The sequence below is a fragment of the Elaeis guineensis genome, chromosome 11, assembly GCF_000442705.2.
Source record: "Elaeis guineensis isolate ETL-2024a chromosome 11, EG11, whole genome shotgun sequence".
In the NCBI taxonomy this organism is placed as follows: Eukaryota; Viridiplantae; Streptophyta; class Magnoliopsida; order Arecales; family Arecaceae; genus Elaeis; species Elaeis guineensis.
Genome location: NC_026003.2, coordinates 103,586,985 through 103,612,374, shown reverse-complemented (window position 1 = coordinate 103,612,374; position 25,390 = coordinate 103,586,985). Strand labels below are relative to the sequence as shown.

General features: G+C 35.4%; 1 protein-coding gene across 2 annotated transcripts in view; it reads right to left on the bottom strand.

The window, feature by feature from the left end:
* Window positions 1-10,402: 10,402 nt before the first annotated feature.
* LOC105053621 (sterol 3-beta-glucosyltransferase UGT80A2) overlaps window positions 10,403-25,390 on the bottom strand; it is a 33,382-nt gene continuing 18,394 nt past the window's right edge. The window contains exons 6-15 of one of the 2 annotated variants that reach the window (XM_010934866.4): window positions 23,725-23,788; window positions 23,429-23,486; window positions 20,475-20,652; window positions 19,699-19,829; window positions 17,633-17,735; window positions 17,438-17,514; window positions 13,204-13,251; window positions 12,964-13,113; window positions 10,718-10,841; window positions 10,403-10,644 (exon numbers count right to left, since the gene is read on the bottom strand). In XM_010934866.4, the coding sequence (XP_010933168.1) occupies window positions 10,514-10,644; window positions 10,718-10,841; window positions 12,964-13,113; window positions 13,204-13,251; window positions 17,438-17,514; window positions 17,633-17,735; window positions 19,699-19,829; window positions 20,475-20,652; window positions 23,429-23,486; window positions 23,725-23,788 (1,064 nt within the window). In that variant the 3' untranslated portion in view covers window positions 10,403-10,513. The remainder of the gene's footprint in view (window positions 10,645-10,717; window positions 10,842-12,963; window positions 13,114-13,203; window positions 13,252-17,437; window positions 17,515-17,632; window positions 17,736-19,698; window positions 19,830-20,474; window positions 20,653-23,428; window positions 23,487-23,724; window positions 23,789-25,390) is intronic. The other variant, XM_010934868.4, reaches the window with a different exon arrangement.

The window sequence follows — 25,390 nt, the reverse complement described above, 5'->3', positions numbered from 1 at the left end:
GCTATTAAGGTATTTGTCTCCTATTAGCTTTTTGTAGACTTAGAGCAATACATGATTTTCATGCATTACACAAAAATATTGTACATATGATTTTTATATTAGTTTTTTGGGTTGCTCTTATATTAAAGTGGTGTGACCATCCGTATATGCCAAAAAAAAAAAAAAAAAACTGCACACTTCATATATTGCAAAGTTTTTGTATAAAACAACGTTACGTTAAGGTATAAATAGAATTCTGTAGTTTTTTATGTCAATACTTTAAGCATGTGGGAGACTAGCATAATATATTCTGCTTGCAGCAAAATATATCTTGATGATTTCATGGATATCCATATCTAACATTGGGCATAGCTCATTCCTAACAGATTCATCAAAAACATGTAGACTCTTCATTATTTTTTCTCAAAAAATGCTAAAAAGGGGACAACAAGACCCTAAAGAAATAGGACTAGTGCCAAATTCATCACATGTGGGAGTGAAGGCATCTGTGCCTCGATAGTAACCTCTCCTATCGACAAAAATTTTAGGTGGCCTAAATCTACTGTTTAAGGAGTGGGATTTTTGGTGGAAATTTTTTATTTTAGAATTTATAGGTACTCTAGTTTCTGTCATGTCCTATTATAATGCAAAGAATATCTATTTGGAAATTGAAAATTTATGCAGGCCATGTGTATCCTATGGGACCAAACTCTATGGGATATACGGCCTATGCTGATGGGACAGGGCATAATAGTGAGCATGGTTTTAGTCCAACATAGTGCGTACATTAGAAAGGTCCAAGATATTGAAAAAAATACTAATCGATAATCTTTTGCCTAATTTTTTTTGGTTGAAGTCTTGGATTGTTAGTATTGATATCAAACAACAATATTGGTTGGAATACCATCAACGTATGGTGGATACCATTGGCAGCCTTCTATCACCTCTTCTCCTTGGGCGATGAGTAGAGAGAGGACCCTCACTAGTTCAAGCATGATAAATATTCCACTTTGATTGAGGACTGTCAATTACTCATTAATTCAACATTAATCTGACCTTTTATATATATATATATATATGGTGCGTATGAGAGGAGTGACTTAATATGAGAGGTGAGAAGATATAATAATAACCTTTAGATCCACGTCAATAGTTAAGATGAGCGTCCGTTCAAATGAGCGCCGTGCGAGCACGCACTTATTAAAAAAAAATTTAAAAAAAAATGCATAAATTCTAATTATATGTGGACAGTTTGGACAATTAAAACACTCATTTCAATCATTAATGTGGATTTAAAGGTTATTATTATATCCTTTATCTCTCATATTAAGCCATTCTTCTCATTTGATATGCTTCTTTTCTCTTTTTCTCTCTCTCTCTGTATATATCTAATATAATTTTGCTTCCATCGTGGGTGGAGCTGAACAAAAAAGCACCACCGCCAAAAAAGCACCACCGCTGTTGCTAAATTAGTTGTTAAATATAAATCTAGGTTATTTGCCTGATTTCTTCTTGTTCATCCTCTTTTGCAATCTTCTTGTTGAGGGTGAACCTGTCTTCTTACATACTCCCTTGACCTTGTAATTATTGACAATATTCTATAAAAAATTACACTTTAAAATAAAAATAGTAAAATAAGTGACATAAGGTAATATGTCTACGATTGATTTACTTTTGATCTCCTATTGTAATTATAGATATGCCTCTGCCAATAGCTATAGGTACAGAACTGCTAAATTTCAATACAGTCATTAAAACTAGTTCACCATAATGTGGTGGTATATAAACTTGAATCTTTGTTAGTAGGCCTGCTGTAAGTCATCAGGAGAGAATATCATCCAGACAAACAAAAGTTGGTGGAAGTAAAAAACAACATATCAACCATATATGAAACATAGTTATAGAAATTCAAATTATAAACGCACCTTCATCCAAAGAATAGTTCATAAAACATTATAAAAGGATTGACTATAATTTCTAAATTTCTTCCCAGTTTTCTTAAATGTCTCCCTTCCCAAGATCCCTCAATCAGTTTATTCAAAAAATACTCATTTGCCCCCTAATTTCGCATTGTTTAAACATACACGTACTTTTTTGCAAACTCGAGATTCTGAACTTCTCTAGATTGCATTTCAGTCAACAATGCATAACAATCCTAGCTTCATACAAGAATTGGATTATAAATTGTGATAAAGAACAATGTTTTTCGTTGGCTTAAGAGAAGTTTATCACATGAAAATTATGGAAAAAAACATATAATAGAGATTTCCCCCAAAGGCTAGTTTTTATCTCAAAGAGATAGTATGACTTACCTTTGAAAAAGGCAACAAACCATTTTTCTAACGATAACCTCAACATAAAGAGAGGCCCACTAGGTGTACAATGCACGTGTGCATGAATATGCTGATCTAATTAGAGAAGAAGAAGGTTTTTCTCAATTTGTTCAACTCGAATTTGTAAAAAAAACTACAAGAAAAGAGAAGAAGTGGAAAAGTAAGGCTTAAGTTTATTTTTGATTCAGAAATGAGATACACGATTTCTATTTATAATAGCAAGATTTATCCTTACACAATTTGAATTGAATTCGTCTTCCTAATTCTAATAAGTCTCTTTTATCTAAAATAAATATGATAAATAAAAATAATTTAGAAAAAATTAAAATTTTTTAGAAAGTAAATCTCAATTTTTATATCAACTATACTTTCGGTGGCTCCATCAGATTTTTCTCAATTAGAAGATATGTCCGGTCAAAATCTTATCTAGAAAGAAACTTTCAGTTTGATAAGCTTATTTTGGATCCAAAGGAAGAAATTTAAGCCTAATCACCAGGGATATCACCTCCCTTCCCCCCCCAAGGACAATATCATATTATAGATCTTGAACAACTGTTCAACTTTTAAGGAAAAAAAAAAGATAATCTCGATTGAATGTTATATGATCAAATTATGCCCTCAGAAGTTTGGTTTACAACTCGATTTTTTCGGTGCAGTGGATCTTACTCTTATACCCTATCCAACTCTATTCATAATAGGTAAAGTATTCTACATCAAATCCAGTGATCCCTCCTGGAGCACACACCTGCACAAAGAGAGAGATGAGAAATTGGGCTCTTTCTTATTGAGAATAATAGGGATTGGGCACGAGAGCATGGAGACTCGTCACCAAACCTGCATGCTAAGGTTATAGATTTCTTTCTTTCCAACCACTTTGGGAAGAAAATATTACTAAATTTATGGGCTATTGGCATGCTGAAAGTAGATCGGTGTTATAAATCTAGTTACAAAGCAGGTAACCATGTTGTTCGGAGAGCTATAACCAGACATATATTCTCGGTTGATCTACAGTGCCCTCCGCAAGTGAGGCTTATTTTGCAGTAGGTTGTTTAAATGAATCTAAAATTCTCGATAATAACAATATAATTATCAATTAAATCAATAATTTATCAAAAATATTTCAAAATGAGTTAAATAATTTTCAAAGTGGATCTCATGAAAATGTCCCGATTACCATATAAAAATAGCAATAGAATTTCATCTCAAATAAGGACCTACTTTTCAAGACATGGAAGGTAGTATTATAATGGTTATAGTTAAGGGTACAAATGAGTTAAACTGCACATAAGCTACTTGAGTTCCAAACTAGACTTGACTTGCTACTATCAATTCAAGTTAACATGATAGTAGCCTGAATAATTTTCAAGTCAAACTCAAATAGCAAGATACTTGATTCGAAAGCCCTAAACTATTCGAATTTATACATATTAATATTTTTTTTATTTATAATATATATTATGAACTTGAATTGGAGCTCAATTTTAAGCTTAAGTATGGCTCGATGGAATTTAAATTGAGTCGAATCAATTTCAAATATTTTTTTTTTTGTTGAGTTAGACACCAACTTGGGATATTAAAGTTCGATTGATCATAATTGAATTTAAAAGTTGAATATTTTGAGTTAAATCGAGCACGAACTCCAGCATTCGACTCGACTCAATTCGATTGCACCTTAGTTACAGTGGTAGTTTTGTGCCTCAAACATTTATGATAACAGGTTCGGCTTACCTCTATTGGAATATACTATAGAAATGCACCAAAATATATAGGAACTTTTTGGTTCCTGGGAACTAGTTAGGAGTAGTAGAAAACCCCTTTTCACATTTATATTCGAGAAAATATATTGGAATGCCAGTAATAAAATTGTCCGAGCCCATCATAGTCGAGCTGGCCACTCCACGATAGCCAGTCTTGTCGATGCTATTATTAATCCCCGCAAGTAATACGAACCCTTGTCTGCTATTTGGTACATTGAACTTTTTGTCTTCACGTAACCAGCTCCTCATTGTGTTACTGCTATAATCTCCTCTCTCTCCAGACAATGGAACGGCAATAACGTGAATTTCTACAAGAATAAGCCAGAACTCTTCAAACTGGCTAGCTAGCCACCAAACCTCTTGAGTGAAAAATTTCATATCATTTGGCCAAGGAGTCTTGTTGGCATATATTTAGTTCCATATCTACTATTTACTAGAGAGATATTGGCACTTACATGAGACAAACAAAATAATTAACAACTTCCAACTAGCTTTTTGGATGAGGCTGTAGATCATTACAAATAATTTCCAACTATCTTTTTCAATGAGGTTGTAGATCATTACAAATAATATCAGAACGGATCTAATCCATATTCTATATGAACTAGGAGGCATAGGCTATAGATCGATCCGGCTATTTGTAATAGAATTTGATTAAATTTTGATTGTTAGCTTGGTGAAAATACTAAAACTTGAATGGAAGGAGTATAGGAGAATTTATATAGATGTGTGTTTAGTCACATATAGGTTATACACCAGATATATCTTAGATATTTATATAAAATTAAAAAATCAAAAACAACATCTTTCAACTAATTTTTTTGAGAAAGATCTTGAGTTATTATGCTAATATTATATAAAATATAATCCAATCCAAATTCATAGAGCACATCCATCGATGATATGGGAAGATTAGTAGCAGCAGAAAGTAATAGAACACATTAAAATCTTTTGAGTTTTTTACATGTAAACCTTCTAAATATGAAAATGCAAAAATACCCAGATAACTTTAGGTGATATACATTAAAGTTATCATATATCATATAAAGCATATATCATATAAAGTGATGACCTATATCAGTTCAATATCTTCCTATTGGAGATTTTTGAAGACAAATAGATTAAACAAATAGACACACAAAAATAAAAACACAGAGAGAATACAGAAACTTATATAGTTCGATCGAAGTCTATGTCCACGAACGATAGAACGGAAATGCACTATTTCAGAATTAGAATATAAAGAGAAAAACTCTCAAATCGTAATCTCTTTACATCATTTTTTTACAATCTCCCATGCATACCATGCACACATAAATCCATAGCTTTACTCTCCTATTTATAAAGGTATAAGATCTTCAACTAACTAGGAAATACCATAACTTTTATTTAATTAAAAAATATAAAGTATAAAATCTCTAACTAAATAGAAAATATTGTAACTCTTATTTAGTTAGAAAATATATGATATAAGATCTCTATCTTGATAACAAAGGCTTGAATATTCGAATTGGAGTCAGTAACTTAATAATCTCCACTTTGACTTCAATTCGAAGCATGCAGAGCTCCATCATCTCCAAAACCTCTGAATGGACTATATAAAAATATTGATAGAACTAATCATAATATGATGCGGATCGTTCTTTTCTTCGAGGTGCACGATCCTACCTCCAAAGTGTTTGTTCCTCCAAACTGTGGCTCCTCACAAATTGTATAGGTTAGAACCAGATGATAACTTCGTCTTTCAAACTTGACGAGATCTCTTTCGAATGCATATAATTTTACCTCGCGTGTATACTCTATACCCTCTCGACAACAGCCAGTCCAATGAAATCAATTTTCTTTTCAAATTGGGGACATAACATACATCCTGGAGTGTCACAACTAAATCATCAAATGACTTTATCCGAACCATTCCTACGTCAATAATCCAGCATTTAGTGTTATCTGCTAGATGCACCATACCACTCCTCGCAGGTTTATAAGTAAAGAAGCCATCCCTATTAGGAGTGATGTGATAAAAACTGGCAGAATCAACAACCCAGTCGTCATGCTCAACACCAGCATTATTGGTTACTATATAGACATCTCCATCATCTAAATCACGAACAACCATTGCATCCCCCTTTTTCTTATAATCTTAGCTATCCTTCAAATATTTTTCACATCAAGCTTTTAATTTCAAACAATCTACCTTAATATGCTCCTTTTTCTTACAATAATAGTAGTGGATTCTTTATTTTTATTTTCTCGAACTGCCAATATAGAGTCACTGTTATCATTCTCATCTCCATCTAGCTGCTTATCAATCTACTCTTTGGATAGTAAAGTTGATTTAATTTCCTCCACCTTAGTCGGTTCCTCCCGATGATAAAGGAATGAATTCCTAAAACTTGCCAAAAAAGATGGTAAAAAATACAAAAGAGCAATAGCCTCATCTTCATCATCTAACTTTACTTCCAAAGCTTCGAGGTCAGTAATAATTTGATTAAACATATTTAATGTGATCGAATAGATGTACCTTCCTCCATATGCAGTCTGCAGTTGGACCTTCAAAAATCATTTATGAAAGATGGACTTCATCAAATACAGTGATTTCAACTTATTCACAAATCTATAGCAGATTTTTTCGATAAGACCTCTCTAACCATACTGTTAAAGAGATAGAGACAAATTATTAAAGATACTGGATGGTCTATATCTTGTATCTGCTCTTTCTTTAACATTGAGGACATTTTTTCTTTCCCAAAAGAGCTAAATCAAGCCCATTCTGAATCAAAATATCCTCCATCATGATTTGCGAGAGATTAAAGTTATCAAATTCATCAAATTTCTCAATTTCAAACTTTCCAGACAGCTTAAAATTGAAATAAAGGTGCCTTAGAATCTAAATTTTGTAAAAATAACACCAAAACGGATTTAGCATATTCGAAAACCTTAGGAACTAGTATTAGAACTCAAAAAACTGATTTAGAAATATGTGAATCGACGGGTCAAACTTTGATCAAAGAGTTGATAACGTGGCGATAGTTGCTGATGTGGCATCATGGCAACAGAGACTAACTAGATGCTAATGTGATAGCTGACGTGGCCGATGATGTGGTCGATGCTGATATGGTGGCTGATGTGGTTGACAAGTGGCCGCTGATGTGTGCACTGTCATAGCAAAGATCAATTTTTGATTAACGCAAAATTTCACCTCCCACTATTTTTCAATACTGGGAATGCAGATCAATTTTTTGGTTGAGACCTCAAGATACATGAACAATACCATTTGCCCTTGTATACATCCAAAAATCATTCACTACGTGAATGAACTTCGATTAAATCTTATCTCAAAAGAAGAGAGAAAATCCAACGATGTTCTGATACCAATTGTTGAAGATAAGTAGATCAAGCAAATAGGCACACGAAAATAAAAATATAGAGAAAACACAAATTTATGTGGTTCGGCCAAAGCCTACGTCCACGGATGATGGAATGGTGATGCACTATTTTAAGATTGAAATACAAAAAAAAACTCTCAAATCCTAATCTATTTACATCATTTTCTTATAATCTGCCATACATATCATGCACACATAAACCCATAGCCTTATCCTTCTATTTATAGAGGAATAAGATGTTCAATTAAATAGAAAATACTATAATCTTTATTTAATTAAAAAATATGAGATACAAAATCTCTAACTATATAAGAAATACTGTAATCTTTATTTAGTTAGAAAATACATGATATAAGATTTCTATTTTGATAAAAAATGTTTAGACATGTGAATTGGAGTCAATAACTCAACATTCCCCACCTCAAAAAACCCCGTGGAAGGAACAAAAAGACCTATGAATGCCTTTTTCTTCTTTCCCCTTTCTACAGGCTAACAATCCCATAGATGACATATAGACTAAGACTAGGACACACCATTAGCATAATGCGAAATTCTGCGATGTAGAAAATCCGACGTAGAGTACCCTGTCTCACTCGATTGGACCATGTAGCAATTGATTTTCAATGCGTATTTAATGCCTACAGTTCTATTTTTTCGTTTGAAATTTTGAATAATGAAAATGCTCCTTCTCTTCTGAAAAAATTATGACATCTTGTACCGATATTATGACATCTTACGTTGAAATTATGACTTCTTGCACAGAATATCATAATTTTTCACGGGATGTCATAATTTTAATAGATATTTTTCTCATTAAAAATTTTCATATAACTTTTTCAATGATGAAAATATCCTTTCCTCTTTATAATTTTTCGTAAAAAAATTAGAAGTCATAATTTCAACGTAGGATGTCATAATATCGACATGATGTCATAATTTTTTCATAAAGAAAGAAATATTTTTATTATTCAAAATTTCAAACGAAAAAATAAAACTGCGGATATTAAATATGCATTGAAAAATAATGACTATACGATCCAATCGAGTAAGACAGTGCGCTTCACATCAAATTTTCTACATCATAGGCGGTGTACAAAGAACTTCTCTAGAATAATATGGCCTAAACAAACTAATAGGCCCAATTCTTATAAAAATTCCAATCCAATCCCATCAAATTATCCAAACAAACTCTAAATAATTTTTTTTTAAAAAATCTTCATAAAGCTTGATTTCTACAAACAAGTTTTCAAAGTTAAAATTGTTTTATCCAGTTTGTTATTTGGTTCAGATGAAGAAATAGTTAAAAAAAAATGAGAACAAGGAACCCCAAAGAAGATTCCCAATGGAAAATGATAAGGCAGGTGAAGAGCTGTGTTTCAAGGAGGAAGAAAGGGGTTTGCAGAACTTAGAGAAGTGCAGATAGGGAAGAGTGAAGCGGATGGAGATGACAGAAGTGCGGATGAGGAAGAATGAAGCCGATGAAGAAGATGACAAACAGGAGATGAAATGGCATAGAGAGGAGATAAGGTGAAAGTGGAACCCAAAATATAAAAGAGGAATGCAGGTTTGATCTCTAAAAACATAGTAATTCAGATCATTGCAAAAAAAAAAAGGAAAAAAAAAAAAAAGAAGAAAGAAAGACATGGATGAATGTTTCATAAAACTCAGTTCTTGGATTTTATTGGATAGTTGCTCCAGTAAGACTCTGATTGAGTACTTTATCACACATATAAATCAATAAAGACTAACAAAATCAGATTTAAAAAGTCCTTTCTCTTCCCCTGAAGTCCAGCAAACAAAATAATTCCCTAGGTACAAAGACAAAATGTACCAGCTAGGATTTGGACATAGCATTACACAAAATAATAATTTAAATAGCTAACCCACCTTAGATTTAATGTGCAAAATCATGGGAAAAAATTTCATCTCCTACAAAAACTAATCAGAGCATACAACCAATAGTAATCTTCAAATCGTGGCCCTGGGAATATGCTCCACTTGAAATTTAGTTAGTCAATCTGTTGCTGAAATTTAGAAACAGAAATACGTGCAGAATTATCAAGCATATCTATCCTTATTTTTTTTAAAGATATTACTGGAAAATAAGTCTTATGCAACATTTCTGTTTATTTCCACTACATCTAATTTTGATATGCTATAAAATAATTTAAGGGTGGAGATGCTGTAACTTTTAGTCAAAAAATAATTTTTTGTAGAAACTGCATTTTGATGTCACAAACTGCTTTATCCCAAAGCAGTTTTTTGTTTGGCTGTCAATATCTTTAAACGCGTTGGCTCTATCCTTGAACTACAACTAATGTTAATATTTGCTGCTTAAAAGTGAGAATTGCAGAGGGAAAATCAAAGTTAATCAAGACAAAAGGGTGGGAAGCACTTCGTAGCTAGTAAATGTAATGGGGTCCAAGTGTCAAAGAAACCACTCGCACAACTTACATTCTGATATTCTTAATGTCAGAACACACCACTTTACTGAAACAACTCGTCATGCGCTCTCTCCTGAAAACCAACCTCCCACTGCCCATCGGTGAATCCTTGCAGAATCCACCAGATTCACAACTTGATTATTTATTTGTTCTAACAAAGGTTTATTTTTCAAAATTAATTTGTGGGCTCACTCAGCTGATTTACTAGCTGCTCACCTGTCAAACTACTTACCTAGAGCTCACCATTTTGGAGACAAGCTCTGGGAAGATGTCTAATTTGCTACAACAAGGGGCACCACCTTAATTTTCTGCTTCCCTTTCCCATAGAGCTGAATTGCAGTACCAATATTACACATAATTCCATGTACGAGTGTATATAAGCTCCAGTATCAAATTACTAGGGCCGACAACCAGTTATATGCATACGGTAAGAATCATTTGAGCTGAAGAAACCATAACTTCTGAAATTATAAAGAATTAAAATGTAGGAAAGACAAGGGACATTTTAACTACTGAAAAAACTGTTGAGTTTTTCCATTTGTATTTTAATTTAAACAAATCCAGCTATTACAAGAACAAGAAGTGCACAAAATGAAGAAATCAATAATCTGACTCTAATTTCTCTTTTGCGGTGGAATGACATTGCCCAGGATATAATAAGACAACAAGATGACACAAAATGATACAAGAGGCACTGGTTTAAGAATTTGTTTTGTGAAGGCACAAAATGACAGTTTATGGGTGCCTACAGGAAAAGAAAGAGAATCAGGAACAGCCAAAACATCTCCTTACGGGGCCAAGAAGGGGATCGATGAAACCTGATGTTGGTGGAGTTTGAGGAGGCAATTCTTGAGGAAGATGTCTCAAAAATGCTTTCACTGCTCCAGTCACACCATCCTCTGATTCCATGGCCTTGGCCAGTTCAAGAGCCCGTAGCTTCACCTGAAAATTTGTAAAAAAAAAATAAAAAAGAAAGGTTCACTCAGTCTGTTTACTTCTGTTAAAGCAATTCCACCTGAGAGTGAAAGATGAAAGAAAGACTACTCAGGCTTTAGATTCTTACATAACTTATTAGGGGGGAAAATACAATCACTTTCTTCAGCCTAGGCACTGGAGATCATCATCAATAGTATAGATTTTTATTTTTGAGAAAGCTGTCATTGATTTCATTGGGAAGCATCTAGAGATAAATGCTATCACAATCACCTTGCGTCAAGGCCCTAAATATATTGCAATTCTATCATTTCCTAGAGCAGTTTCTGCTAAAAATTCTCATAACGTTAGCCACCATCCATACAGAATGAAGATCTTGATATGGTTGTAAAGTGACTTCATTATTTGATGTTCCATAAAAACAACTTCAACCTCTTGCATAAGATAAACCGATTACCCTTTATATCTCTGTCCAGGACATCTACTGCAATAATGGGCTTTAACCATATTTGTATTCCAAGTCTTCGTACTTATTGATTTCTTTTCTCTTTAGAGATTTCAGTATCACATTGATATTGCTTCCTTGCATATATATATATATATATGCACAGGTATTCGTACACATATATGTAGAGTAGAGCTAATATATAGGTGCCTACAAAATAGCCAAATAAGGTCGGTCCTAAAAGGATGATTGGGAACCCAACACCAACGATCTGAGTTGTGTGATCTATTATGTCCAGACTGCTTACTTTCAAAAATCATACAATTTGGAGATCCCTAGCCTATGCATTTTTTACACATCCACTGGTCAAAAATAGCCAATTTTAATGACACAAACAATGCAATATTTTTTGACCACCGGATGTATAACATACGGATTTCCAAATCATATATTTTTTAATAATAAAAAATTAATAGATTACAAATTACATCCAATGGCTCAGATCATCGATGTCGGCCCCATGGTTGTCTAGCTAGAACCAAGCTTTCTTAGGCTGTTGCATGGGCACCCACATACTAGCACTGCTATTTCTAATATGTACATTCTTGCAATAATAACATCTCACCTTCAGTTCATACTTATTCTGCATTGTGATATTTTCTCAAAAATATTTGCAAAAAGATAAATCTTCTCTTCACTTGAAAAATTAATCCTCAATTCATCCATAAATTCACAACAAATATCTCACTGTCCTGTTCTCAGATTTAGGCAGCAATTGACCAATTTCATTGGAACCCTAATCTAGTCTACCCAAAGGGCTCCCGTGCATGGCAGATCATCACTAATTAGTCCTCATCAACACATGCATGTATGTGAGTCTGTTTTGAATATATTGATGCAGAAAGACATACGTACACACACATCTACGTGTATATGTTACACTAGATAGGTAACTTTGGCTACCTAAATGACTTTATAGACTCCTAAGATTTTAACTGTCAAGATGTTGTGGCCCTATTTTTAGCATTTCATGTTAAGCAAAAAGAACTAGAATACTAGATTTATGACCTACAACTTCAAGACGAAGTGATTTGCAAAAGAGGAGGGCACGAAGGATATTTTTTTTACTATTGTTATTTTGTTTTCGTTTTTGTTTCTCTCTCTTTTCTGGGTGCAGAGGGTGGGAGGATAAAATCAGGCTAGAGATTGCCACAAAAGATCTGAGGACTGAGAAGGCTTAGAGAGGGGTTCAGGGATATGGCCCAATACGAGATTTGTATAAATTGCCAAATACCAGAGTTATTGATTATGAATACTCTAATGGATACTAGTTTAAACACTGCAATCTACCAACAAGAATATGAACCAGTACTAGAAATTAAGGATGACCAAAGATCTGATGATATTTAAGGTAAAAAATCTGCACCAACAGTATACTTTATTGGTATCTCACAAAATCTTGTTACACTACTGAAAATGATGAAGAACAGAACTAAATATCTGAGCTGGTCAACAGCCTAGGAAAAAATTACAGGGTGAAATGGATTATATGATATGAGTTTGAGCCCTAGGTAATTTCTACTGCTCGTGCTTCTACAATTCTACCACTTTAAGAGAAGGAAAAAAACACTACAAGATCCAGAATAAGATAAAATAAAAAAGCAATAAGAGAGCAGAAGTATTTACCTCTCGATCCATCATGAATTTTATTGCATCAACCAGCTTTTGCAGTGTGAATTGATCCACAGGAATAGGTGAGGGACCTAACCCTCTAGCATGTACCCGCTCACCCCAGAAAGGCTGATCACCAAAGAAAGGTACAATGGTGGTTGGACACTGCACATCATAAAACATCAATGTTTGAGTAATTATGTTTCAATATTTGTTAGTAAAGGGGTCCTCTTAAGAAAAAGAGAAGGCAGATACCGCAGCTTTTAGGCCAGCAGCTGTTGTTCCAGCACCGCCATGATGCACCTGAGTAGAAAACAAAGGGCAAAATTATGCTCCATGGTTCATAAGAGATTTCTGACTTTAAACCATTAGTTAGAATAATAAGAATGCTTAGTTTAGGAAATAAAAGAAATAGTTGCAGTCTTGCAGATACTGCTAATTTAGATACAAATATGTCCAGAAAAATTTACACAGCAAGGTTCCAAAGCAAAAGATGTATAACCACTGAACATGATCCATACTTCAGAGTTCAGACATACATGGAGCTCACTAGACTTCAAAATCTATAGTCAATGCATTGGACCCAATAATCTTGCATGAACCAGTGACCCAGGAAATGCTTAGAACAAGATATAATAGTTGTGAGATAAGTTTATTACACAAAAGAATGTTGAAGAATGTCAATATTAATGATGTGTGGTTCCGATATCTTGACTTCATGCTGACATATCAACCACCAGACAATTTATTAAAAGTCATTTTAAGAAACTGAAAAATTCAGATTCTCTCAACCTGCTGCTGAACCAGCTTCCCCAGAATCTGTCCATAAAATATCAGTACTTCCACTCCTAAAAGCATTTTCCTTTTGATCTTTAACATTTTTTACAAAATCGTTCGAGAACTCTTGTGAATATTACCATTACCATGTAAAATTAGAGGATTGATTATGTAAAGTTCCTCTTCCTCCCCTCAATAAACAGGCCCCGGTCCAAGCCCAATCATATTTTGTTCAGCCAATGTGATGAAATCTTGCAGCCTGTTTATGATGAGTTACAATGCTCATGAATATGTCAGACTCAATTGATGATCTAACCCAATGCAACATTAACGGCCTATCTGTTTGGTTGTATCTCAACTCATCTGTAAATCCAGATGCAAGCCGTAGGGAACCAAGCATGTCTGGTTTGCTGCAGGTCAGTGAGCCACAGCAACTCAAATTACAAATCAGGCTCCAATGCAGCATTTCAACCTGCAGTCAAAATGATTGCAGGATAAGAGCAGCACCCCAGGAAATGGGTCAGATCTCTTCTGACCTCATTCAAGCATCTCGCTCCTCTCCCTTCCCTCTCCTGAAGGACCTGATCTGAGCTATCTTCCCATGCTCTCCAGGGATCTCATTGGTCATCAACCACTGCAGCACCACTCCAGCTCTCACAATGACCACCTCAGAAATTCAATTTGCCACTTTGGCTCCAATCAGCCATCCCAGTCTTCAGATCCAGCACCCCAGAGCCCTAATTGACCAATTGGTCCAATTCAACAATCCATTCCTCCACCCCAATAATCCAATAAGCCATTCCAGAAGTTGTGATCAACTACTCCGGCACTGCTTTCCATCACCCAGAACTCCGGTTGGCCATTAATGAAGAAGAGAGGTAGTCCTCAATTTCCTTAAATGTGGTCAATACCCTACAACAATGTAATTCAAGGACGGCAGCTTGCTGACCAAATGAGAAAGCCTCGGAAATGTTCTACAATATGGTAAACAAGGACTTGTTGATAGACCTTCAATTCATTTGATTTAGGTCATCTATAAGATGGGATGCACTGATGCCTTCCAGGTGTCAGGAAAGGATAGTACCTTTTAGATGTCATATTCCAAACAACAAACAATAGTTACAGCATCTATCAATGATCCATCCGAAAAGAAATATTTCAATCACATACATCTCTACTGGCTGCAAGGTCAGCTGCTGCAACCTCATTTACAATGCACCTTCAGTTACCACAAACCCAGCAATGTACCATGTCGTGCAACATAATAGTGCTGAAGATTTCTTTAAGCATTAAATAGTGCATCGAAATCATTAAATTTTGGTCCATCAACAATGTTTTAGTCACTTGACGGAAATTTTCAGCGAAGTCAAGTTCAACAAGTGTCAGTATTCAAACAATAAGGTAGCATAAAAATCCACCAATATCACCTAGATTCGATTTAGCCTGAAGTGCCTGAACCTACACTTAAATATAGATATTAGTATACAATTGGTCATGACTCCATATAATGAAGCTTCTAGGGGGCCTTTGGTTCTTTGTGACTGAAGGTGAGTGCGGCAAATGAAGCTGCATAGAACTCTTTAGATGGATGCATTAACATATGCTGTAGCAATTGTTATGTTGTTTGGAAGACAACAGCTCAAAACTACTATCCTTTAACAATTTTGTGGAATAAGCAGTCTCCAAACATATATTATTCTTGCAAATGCATGCATGCATATACATGTATGTATACATATATAGATACATATATAAATACATATACATACATACATACATCTATGTATGTATGTATGTACATGTACAGCAGGAATGCGGCCGGGATTCAACTCTTGAGGGGAAGAAATTACTTTAAAAATATTAAAGTTTTATGTAATAATATTAATTCTTTGATCCCAAAAGACATTACTACATGTTTAATAAAATCATATATTTATTGAACCTATGCTCCACATTCTCTCATGCAGTCTAATCCATCTAATATATAAATTAAAATAAAGTACAAGAATTTTGCATGCAGAAAATAAGGGAATAGCAAGAGACATGTTTACTAATAGAAAAACTAGGATTTTAGTATTATCTTTTTCAAATTAATGTGAAACTAAAATAGTTCCAAAAATAATTAAAATGTATATGATGCAATAGCAGAGCCACACAAACACTTGCCTTTTTTCTTGAGTCAACAAATCAACAAATCTGTAAATAATGAACCATAATCATCCTCTGATGCCATCAGGACTAAGACTCGAGCCGTTGGAATCAGTCTGACAGAGATTCTAAGGAAGAAAATCCATTCAGGACAGAAAATTTAGAAGCGAGAGGGGATCTCGGACTGTTAAAGAAAGAGGTGGCCAGGTGGAAAGGTGCTTAGAGAAGTATAGGCGGGAATCACTGGATAGTTGTTGTTGTTGTGATTTCCAAAAACTGACAGCTGATTATGATATTTCGAACTTTTATGAAACATTAATTAAGGGGCACGATAACATTCTACCAAGACTGGGCACTATGATGTGCCACAATCTACATGGTATCTTGATAGTTTATGGAAGCCAAAAGATCCATCAATAATTATGGGGGTGACATAATTTAAGAAGCAATCCAACTTGAAAGAGTCCATCCATAAGTGATTAATAAATCTTGTAGCAAAGGCCTCGGAGCAGTAATGCTTTGCTTCCCAATCATTGGGACCAGAAAAGCCTGAAAATGCTAGGGAACATGGGGTCTACATGTGCATGCATATACATATGTGCATGTTAAACAACTAAATCAAAGTGAACCCTAAGAAACCTTTTTTATCAGGTGATTATGAGGAGGTGAAAAATTATAAGGTATTCGGTATACGCTATAGTCATTTGTGCCTTCACCAAAAAAAAAAAAGAGACGAAAGTCCAAGAACTGGAAATTGGGCCATCAATGTTGACAGCATATAAATGTAGGAGATAAAAAGCACCAGACTCAATACAAAGACAAGAACATTGATGTAGAAGGGTGGTATAACCAGGGGAGGAAAGGCTAAAGATCAGCTCATGACAAAGAGGTAGTCCAAATTAAGATGGAATATTTAAATAACAACATGAAACCATGGAAACAAAGTTATCTTGAAACAACTGAAAGACAAATAGGAGATAGACAAAATCAAACAAGAGTTGTTAAGACTTGATGAATCCCAGATTATATAAAGGTTGTAACCTTATAAGTCGAAACAACAAAGTTGGGTAAAGGAGAAAGGAAATACATGGTTGTGTGGCTTGACATTTGTGGTTAAGGGTAATCCAAAAAATACTGAATTTTGCATTATGAAGTAACTGCAACACAGCCTTTAGTGTGTTCTTCTCTAACTTGTCAAATTTGAAATATTTACTATGATTTTTGAATGCCAAATATTTTTTTCCCTATATTATTCAGGGACACATGTCTAATAAGCCGACAAACTACCCAAAGGATGTAAATAACCTAGTGAGATATTTCCATTCATAAATCATACAGATCATTCTTAATCATAAAAAGCAACATACCTAAAGCTACCAAAACGAAGAGCAACTTAGTATTCTGAAAAGCAATAGCAGGTTTATTCTCTATCGAAATATTCTAAGTTTCTACTTCACAGAACAGTCTTCTTAGAAAAACAAGAGGCAGTGTGCTGACTATATATGGATTGTCACTTATCGAGATTTTTTTTAGCATATCAAAATAAGGTATTTGAAACCCTTACCACTGCCTTACACTGCAAGAACAGCCAATCATGAGGAACATTATCCAGTAGATAAACAAATTCCTTAGGCTCTGCCACTGGAAAATATAATGTCACTTGTCACAAAGATTCGGCAAGAGGTTAAGCATTTTAAAAGATAGGAGATATGCATAAAATGCTACATATCTGGTCAGAAAACAGGAAGCACAAACTTACAGTTCCCAAGGCCACCCCACCCCTTGTTAATGATACCTCTCTGGCCAGTTATTTCTAGTGCCTCCACAATAATCTTAGTCATTTTTTCTGGTTCTTGGACAGGCTATGATATCACCAAAAAAGTTACAAACAAGAAAGTCAATCATTGTGAAGTGCAAAGGGAAGTATCAGAGAACAATTAAAAAAGCTGAACAAAACACGTTTATCTACAAGGTAATTTAGTGAGCAAAGTACTTTATTTTATTAATTTTCTTAATTCCTATCTCAAAGAAAGAAAGAAAGAAAGAATGAATGAATGAATGTATGAATGGATGCGTGCATGTATGTATGCATGTATATGGATGGATGGATGTATGGATGGATGTATAAAATATTCAAATTCATAATTTTCTGAAGACTTATGATGGTCAAGTAGCTATAAAGCAAAATTTCTGAGAGCTGAAATGCAGCATCCTTCCCAAGATTAACATGCTTAAATACACTTGCATTGGAAGAGTTTGGGATATTATTTGATACATCCTGAAAAAACTACACATAGGCTCTGAGCCGTTCCAATACTCGCGATGGTAAAAAAAGTATTCACTCCACTATGGGGTGGCACTGAGTGTCAGGCTAATTTTGTTTCATGTATAATTTAAACAGAGAACATGATCACCACCAGGCAGAGGAAACTAGCTCTGATGGCTCCTAGAAGTGCCCCATTGTTGATACAAAGCCTTCAATGATTTAACTTTACCCATTCTTTCCCTTAGTTCTATTCTCAAATCTGCCATCAATAAACCAAAGGTCACTTATGTAGGTCATTAGTGCACCACACAGCAAAGATAAATTGGCAACGTGCCACTTGAATACTAACTTTAGCAATTAACACTTCCCTAGACTGATGGCTCCTCTCATCAGCACATTTTGTATCTTCTACTTGAAGAATGAGAGCTCATCACAGATCCATCTGGTTTATGAGAACATAGGTCAAAATGAGCAATTTTGAGTAGAATTGACATTTGAATTTCTAGCTTCAGAACTTCACAAGTCAGAACCCTTCTATGGAGTTCCTAGTCGATCTCGGATAGTGGATAACTTATGTTACCAATCTACTTTACAGAAAATCTGTATAATAATAACTACCGTGAAAACAAAGAATTGCTCTAAAGACTAAACGAATGGGCCTGGGAAAAGACAAAGAAACCAATGTAGGACGACAAGAGACATATACCTATTTAATAAGAAACCAAATACAGCAACTAACAGTTCAAACTTTTCAAGAAAGAGTTCATAGATAAGTGTTAGACTGAAGATTGCATGCAGCACAGGTTTTCAAAACTGTAAAATTAGTAAGTAGATCTAAGAAATAAATTTATAATAGTGGAAGCATACTCAAAAATCTGCTCTTAGTGGTCAAGCAGATTAATTAATCACAATGAGCATATTAATAAACAATTACCTTCACTTCCTCCAAAAAGAGCATTCTTAGGAGATCATGAGTAGATGACCTTATTAACTATAATTTTTCACAGTAGTATAGACTTGAAACATGCCAATAGCCCTCCAGATCGAGAAGATTTTCAAACATTATCCACCAACAAAATATTACTCCTAAATTTCCTGGATAAGATGGCATTGGACTGATGATGTTAAGCACTAAACAGATCTGGATATGCTAATCTTTTGTAGTTCTGTAAATGGCAGCATGGTTTGCATTCGGTAACAGGAAGCCTCAGAAAAGATGAAAACAAATAATGTTATATTAGTCTAGAGTAACTAGTCAAGTATGACAGAAATAATACTACATGAATTAGGCAGTGAAGGAATAAAAAGAAGTTGCATTTAACTCTTGAATATTTGAACTTGTTGACAATTACTTATACAAAATGAAGATAAATAGCCACTTTAGGCAGTGACAGGTTTCAGAAGAAAATCAGCAACAAATTTTATACTGATAATACTAGACAAACATGTGATTTCTTTGAAGGAAGAACAAAATATAAAGTTTCATTGAAGTTGTAATTTCTAGACAGATATTTTCTATAAAACAAATAAAACATGTGATAGCAGAAAATTGAACTCACAAGGCTGCCAAATCCAATGTAAATAGGCCTTTCACCACTTTCAAGCCATTTCACAAGTGATTCTGGAGGTTCATAGTTTTTCGCAAGGTCAAGAAAGCAAAATCCAACAACATCAATTTTAGGTCCCCAGTCTGCAAACCAAAAATTAAGATAGGATTTGTCAGAATGTCATAAAAAAAGCAATGATTCACCAATGCAGAAAATGTTTGCTTTCCATCTTAAAGGCTTGTCACATAAGAAACAACTATACAATAGGTACATGATAAAAGAAGGTTCGCAAGCTTGGTACCACATCTCGTACTGGTACAATGTTGGTCAGTGTCGGTATGCCCTATAGGGAATCAATTTGGCATACCAACACTCGGTAACAACTCCCCCTCCCCCCGCCCCCACTGCGGGCTCCAAAAAACAAACAAATAACATATGCAGGAATATGTTTAGTATGGGAAGGTACGCACTGGTATAATGAACCTTGTCATAAAATTTAGCATTTACAATTTATTAAAACTAGAAACCATGAATAGAAGAGTTGATTAACAGATGTTTTGACTCACACCAATTCAAATAAAGGAGATATCAGTCAAAACAAAAAAGGTTACTCTTCTATCCACAAAGACCTTAGTTGAATATTATTACTATTGTAATTCCATGCTAAATCATTTACTGCCTGTGTTGGTTTATCCCTCCTGATATATCAATTTAGTTATTTATATTATCTAGTGAATTTCAACTTCTAATGCTAGTCTCTGAGTCAAAATATCTATTTGAAGCCAGACCTTTTGGTTTGGGGACGAGATGAGGACTCCAGATATAACCATGAGGAACGTCGGAAGCAGAACCCTGTGCACCACTAAGATATGTTACAGGCCGCAGCTTCAACTTTCTTTTTCTAAAATCATTTATTATGTCTCGTATTCCAAGCCAGATCATAGAATCAACAATTTGGTATGAAAGCTGCAAAAGAAATACAAAATGACAACCAAGTGATTATCAAAACCACAGAGAAGAATGAACTAACATAAATATAGACAAGGAGGCATATGCGTGATTATTCTTATTGACATACAAAATCAGATGAAAGGACTCAAGAATTCTAATATTACATAAATCTTAGGTCCTAAAATCTATGTTCTTAACCAGTATAAAATGAAAAAAAAGGAAAAGAAAACTGAAACATTACCAAAAAAGAAAGAAAAAGAGAAGAATCAAAACACTTTGTTGAGAAATTCATTATGCATCAATAAAAACACATTATGATGGGTATGGAATTTATTAAACAATTAAAACAGTTATCAGTCAAGATAAAAGCTTCAAAAGAAACCAATGTAAAATTCTCCAATTCCTGCTATTCTGTAGTGATGCCAATGTGAAATTATCTTCTGCATTCCTAGGAGTGAATTTAATTCATCATATGTTGAATACAGCTGTGGTAAGTTCTAGGCAAATATAGGTATAATTATTGTGATAATCCAACCCAGAAATAGAGAGAGAGGGAGGAAGAAAGAAAAGGAGGGGAAGGAGTCGGAGGGTCTGTCGAATGGCCTCTGGCTGGCCGTCGAACGGCGTAGTCCACGAGCGCGGCACCGCGAACGTGAAACAGGGACGACGCCCCTATTTCACAGGTTTTTTTAAAAAATAAAAACTTAAGTGAAGCCAGCAAATTGTTTGTCGGCTTTACTGTTTAATAGTTTTTTTTTAAAAAAATTCAAAAAATGAAGTTGGCAATCAGATTACCAGCTTCATTGATTTTAAATTTTTTAAAAAACCTTTTAAACAGTGAATCCAGTAAATGGTTTGCCGGCTTCACTATTAATCTCCGTTTTTAAAAAACGGCCATGCGTAAACAGGGACGACAACCCCTATTCCACGACCACAACGCCGCCCGCACTACTTCCGCCCACCCAAAGTCCTCCGACGGCCTCTCCACCATCCCATCCTCCCATCTCCGGTGGTCCCCCCTCTCTCTCTTTCTTGCTCGTTGCGGCAGCCCCATCGGGCGAACCAAGCTGCGGCGGCTTCCGCCACCCTCCGACGGTCATAGAGGGCCACTGCCGGCTTCTGACTTCCGACGGCGTCCTCCTCTCTCTCCCTCTCCTCCTCTCTCTGCCTCTACTTTTCTCTTTCTTCCTCGGCACCGACGTGTGCCATTTTCTCCGTTGGAACCATCGCGGTTCTCTGCCGGTTTGGTTCGGCACGTCTCGAACCGCCCGATTCAGGATGGTTCTCAGAATCCTAACGGGGAGTCTTCTCCCTCCCAAAATCAATGGAAGAGTTTGAATCCGAGAGGACTCGGACTCTTCTCTTCTATCTATTTAAAGGGATCAAGTCATTTATGAAACCACCATCGCCGGCCACCTTCCATCATTGGAGAAGCCCTCTTTTTCTTCTTGAGTTTGCCATATCCTTTCATCGTGCTCACCGAAAATCAGGGTTCGAGAGCTCACCAGAGCCCAAGGTAAGCCCCAGCCTTCCTCTCTCTCTTCCCCTTCTCCTCATAGCCTTAGGCAATGAAGTCGACAGCTAGTTTCACCGAAAAATCCATTAAAAGAAAAACCACTGCTTTTAGATCTAATTTTCAGCCTTATTTCTCTTTTCCGACCTTTCCCCGCTATCCACATGTGTTGCCAAAGTTCCTGAACGACCCCCTATGTCGGCTTGTGCCTATTAGCAAAGCACGATAGCTAGATATTAAGAGATTTACGGGTTAAAGGGCAAAGCCTTGTTTGATCTCCTCACTGTCGGTCTGCTATTACCACTGGCTATTGCTCATGGTGGTCAACCGTCGGTTCTCCAACCGACAGCCACCACCCACACCTTTTTCATTCCTCTTTCCTATTTTAAGAAGGGAGAGCATATGCTCCCCTATCTTGCTTAAGGAGAAGAAAAGATAACAAAGATAACAAAAAAGAAGGAAAAAGAAAAGAAAAAAAGACACTCTCTTCCCTCTCTTCTCTCTCTTTCCTCTCTTTCTCTCTCCACCTTCTCTATCTGCTTTCTCTCTCTACAATTTTCTCTCTCTAGATTGTTTCTCCTAGATTTTTTTGGATCTTTGAGAAGATTGTCTCAATGAGTTTGATCAATCTCGATGAAGGGGTCCTGATTCGAAATCACTAGACAGCGTGCCGGCACCCACTTTGGCCACACCAGATACTATTAGATTTGATCATCATGATTTTTATTGAACCATCTGTACACTAGTTCAATCATGATTTGATGAAATCAACTTGATCAAAATGATCGGGATGCCGGACAATATGCCTAATCAGCTTTGTTCCATACCACACTATAATGGACCCATAGACGACTAGTATGGAAAACGATACCAGTTTAGCATACCTTGCCTCAAACTATCCCATTATAAATCAAAAGCATTTCTTAGGGATAAAAGCTTATGAAATGATTGAATAGTATTACAAGAATGAAATAAAATGCGTATGATCATGAATTAATCACTTGGCCATGCACTAGGACATGATGAAAAGATAAGTTGTATAAGATGAAGATCTGTGCATTAAAACACAAATTTAACATCAGAAGATGAAGTACCAAAGCTCAGACAGCTTGGGTCAACCATGTCACAAGATGATTGAAAACTCATTGAGTGATTTTCCAGAGTGACCAGATCCATTCAAGCATCCGTCTAATCATTTAATCTTACTAAGATATAGTAAATTAAACAAATTAACTAGTAAACTAAGTGGCTGCTAAGGGCAGGCTTGAACTGTCTTACTCTATATCCAGCTGGTTGCTTGACACGAGAAAGAGGATGGGGAAATTCACTAGTTGGCCTGATCAGGGAAAAAGCAAACACATTAGACTAATTTAATAGCAGATTTATTATATATATGCATAGTTGTCTTGACCAAGAACAGAAAAGAAAGCACATTGTAGACTAATTTAGTAGCAGATTTATTATGGATATGTATAAGTCTATATGACTTTATTTTGAAGGAGATGCCTGGTGTCACCTAAAATCTATCCTGCTCTAAAGAAGAATCAGTCCATTAAGGACAGAAAAGAACTCACGTCCATGGCATTGTGAAAAATATGTGAATTGGAACCTTTAACGCCTCTGCCACATGTGTATGCCCTGAACATGCAGTCATCCAGGTCAGCAGTCTGGATTCAAACTTCCAATTGTGCACAAAACAAAAAAAAAAAAAATACTATTAATTCCCTGGAACCAGTTACAAGAGTTAAAAACTTAAAACTCAATCACTACAATGCACCAATTAGTGGTCCAGAAAATGATCCCCCATTCATCATATATTAATGTTAAGAGTGATAACCATTTAGTGGAACTGATAGATGAGAGAACTAATGATTAAAGTGTCAGCAATACCAGTCAGCATGAACCAGCATGTAACACCAGAAAATACTAAGCACTGACAACGCACTAGCATGCAGCATTTAAAGATCTTGGATGAAACAAAGGAAATTCAGATAAAAGAGAGCCATAAAAATGCAGCTAATGAATCACAAAAATCAATTTATATATGAACTTAAATTATGCCTGAAGATTAATCAGAATATGTTCACATGGCAAAATGACAATCAATGATTCATATCGTAATCTGGACAAAATATAACTGCTAAATCAAAAGGAATAGTTGACAAAGAAGAAAATCATAGATGCTTTACCATATCTAACAAGACTTACAATCAGGATCTCTACCTATAGATTCAACTAAGAAAGCATTTGCAAAGCATGAAGTAAACAAAGTTATACAGATTAACATTACTAAAACTTGCATTTCTTTTCTTTTTCAGATTAGGAGGGATCCCATCGGGAGAGTACAGCCTGTTTAGTACCCGGGCTGGCCTAAGACTCGAACCCAGGATTTTTCAGCTGATCCCTGGAATTAAGGGATAACACCACTCAAGACTCAAACCCCTGTCGCCATGCTTCCAAGCATGGGGGTGTGTGTGACCACTGAGCAACTGCCAAGGTCACAAAAGTTGCATCTCATGATAATTACCAGAACTAGTGATATAGTGCAAAGAGCTAGTGGCATCCAACAAAAATGACAAGAATACATAATCAACAGAACTAATGATATAATGCAAGCTTGAGATAACAAATAACATATAAACTGGCAAACAGTTATTCGTTACTAGACTCTGCCAAAAAGAAACTACTGAAAATAGAAGATCAACCTCTTTACAAGAATATAGCTATAAAACGAGCTAGAACAACATTATTTTCTTTAAATGGAGCAATGTTTAATGACCAATAATTGCATATATTAACAAAAAAAATTCAAAAAATGTTATAAATTTAGGTCAGGGTGATTGCTATAAATCAATCAAATTATACAAAGCACCAACATAGCTGGATACACATTATGGAACATTGGATATGTTAACCCCCAAGAAAAGAGTCGTAAGCAAGGTTTGCCGTACTAGTTGGTACCGCATCATACAATATTGGTACCTGTTGGGTATAAAATACCCCCAGCCGAAGTTTGCAAAAGGCCGACCCTTCCAGGGCTTTACCGGCTTCCGACCTTGTGTGACGTCTTTCTGAACTTCCTCGACCATCCAGACTTCTCCGATAATGAGCTTCTCCATTCATCTACCGGGCCGCTCCAAAGGCTCTCTAGGCTTCACTATCAACCAACCTTCTACAGTGATCAACTATTCTCCGAATCCCTTCCAGACTTCTTCTGGCCATGGACGACCCTACTCCGAA